This window comes from Atractosteus spatula, chromosome 9 (genome assembly GCF_055471065.1).
Source record: "Atractosteus spatula isolate fAtrSpa1 chromosome 9, fAtrSpa1.hap1, whole genome shotgun sequence".
Classification (NCBI taxonomy): Eukaryota; Metazoa; Chordata; class Actinopteri; order Semionotiformes; family Lepisosteidae; genus Atractosteus; species Atractosteus spatula.
Genome location: NC_142714.1, coordinates 16,001,390 through 16,003,689, shown reverse-complemented (window position 1 = coordinate 16,003,689; position 2,300 = coordinate 16,001,390). Strand labels below are relative to the sequence as shown.

The window sequence follows — 2,300 nt, the reverse complement described above, 5'->3', positions numbered from 1 at the left end:
ATGGCTTACATTGCGAAGACCTTCTATGACCTCACCGCCAAGACACTGGAGGGAGAGATCGTGGATTTCAACGTCTTTAGAGGCAGGGTGGTCCTGATAGAGAATGTGGCGTCTCTCTGAGGAACGACCACCAGGGATTACACCCATCTGAATGACCTCCAGAGCAGATATCCTCATCGGCTGGTGGTGCTGGGCTTTCCCTGCAATCAGTTTGGATACCAGGTTGGTGAGACATGCTGTGACTAAGGGTCCAGATGTTGTTGATTACAGGTTCCCACATAACTGTATGGGAACATAGTTCTTCTACAGGGGTCAGTATTTAAAGTTGGAGAGAAACTGAAAATACTGAAACTGCATGATTTTTCTTAAAACAGGAAGAATATATCTACTATGAGAAACACAAGGATTGAAGAAGGGTCTGTAATCCAGGCAACATCTCTTTGGGAGATGTCAGAAGTTATTTTTATGTATGGTTTTGCATTGCGTGCTGGGTTTTCATTGTGTGTTTCTTGTCATTTAATCATGTAATTCAATAATGAATAAAGGGAAGTGTATTCAAAAGTAATAGCCATAACTCATGTGAAACCATTTACATTTAATAATGAAATAAAGATTCATACAATTTCAACAGTATAAGTGCTATCAAAACTAAAAAGTGCAATTTGAGCATTAAGAAAGATAAAATACACCATGGTAAATTATTTTTTTATTTATTATTAAATATTATATGTACAATATACAAATTTTCTTCCATAAATTAATGAGAGAATCATTTACAATCATTTACAGGGAATCAAAAAACAGGTTATTGGAAGTTGTGAAGATTCTAAACCATATTTATAAACTATTTGTAAACCTTTGAAAGTGGTCAAAAATTGTAAGAACAGATTTGAAAGAACAACAGTCTGAAAATGTTGTCAGTGTTAATATTATCAACATTAATCATTCATAATAATAATGTCCATACAGGGAAAGCATCAGGAATTCTTCCTCACTCCTGCAAAAACAATGCTAGTTCAAACACCTTACATTGTTTAAAACTGCACCGAGTTTTGGAGTTCAGTTAATTGTCCTTTTTGAAATCCAAATGGTGAGAAATTTGATATCATGCAACAAGACTCAACTATTCCTTTTTATAATTATTTGGATTCAAGTGATGAATAACAGCCTGTTGCTTGCCAGAATAGGCTCTGGACCCTGTATTTAATATAGTGGTTAGAAAATGGATGGATGGTTAATAAGATGGAACAATTAAATGATCACAAGGTGTCCTTCCTCTTGGCAGGAAAACTGTCACAATGAGGAAATCCTGAACTCACTGAAGCATGTTCGGCCAGGAAGAGGGTTCCAGCCCAACTTCACCATGTTTGAGAAATGTCAGGTGAATGGGAAGGACACTCACCCTGTATTTGCCTATTTGAAAGACAAACTCCCATACCCTGATGATGACCCGACTACCTTCATCCAAGATCCCAGGTTCCTCATCTGGAGCCCCATCAACAGGACAGACATCTCCTGGAATTTCGAGAAGTTTCTGATCGGACCCGAAGGAGAACCCTTCAAACGCTACAGTAAAAACTTTAAAACCATTGACATCGAACCTGACATCCTACGACTGTTGAAACTACCCAAATAGAAATTAAGAAAAAAGAAAGGGGTTTTCTCTGCTTGTCAGTCCCCGGCCTTATATCGTCAACATGGACTAGTAAAAAGTTGGCTTCCTTGTGCACTTGAATCTTACTACATGACAGTATTGTTCTAAATGCCTTGGGAAGAATACTTGAAACCTTGTAAAGATTCAAACACTATGGAATTTACTGCTGGAAACCGTTCTGTAACACCACTTTATCTGAATAAAAAACTTAGCTAACCCAAGCTCTGGATTATTGTAAATTATTAAAAAAAACTACACACTCCCCATTACATACAATCAATGACCTTGTGTAAATAATATATTTGGTGATTCAACTACTGGTTAAAATTAATATTTGAGATTTGTATTAAATACAGACAGAAGGTCAATAATAACCCGTATCTTTACAAAGCAATTACATTCAACAGCCAGCATTTTAAGATTTTTTAAAGATCTTTAATGTAACATTTCTGTTTATCAAAACGTGGGGCAACTTTAACATTGCCTTTGAGTACAAGATTTAATACTCATTTCACATTATCATGAAGGGGTAGGGCTTTGATGTGCTTTTTAAAGAAAGTCTGTGAGTTTAAAACATTTTTCTCCTTTTACAAATAGTTTACAGTTTACAATAAAGCTAGAATATTTATAATAATGATTGAATGTA

General features: G+C 35.7%; 1 protein-coding gene across 1 annotated transcript; it reads left to right on the top strand.

Annotated features, from left to right (window-relative positions):
• On the top strand, window positions 1–1,873 carry gpx2 (glutathione peroxidase 2). The gene is made up of 2 exons (XM_088924920.1): window positions 1–222; window positions 1,286–1,873. The coding sequence occupies exons 1-2, from the start codon at window positions 1–3 to the stop codon at window positions 1,634–1,636; spliced, it is 573 nt and encodes a 190-aa protein (XP_088781046.1). The 3' UTR covers window positions 1,637–1,873.
• Window positions 1,874–2,300: the final 427 nt, after the last annotated feature.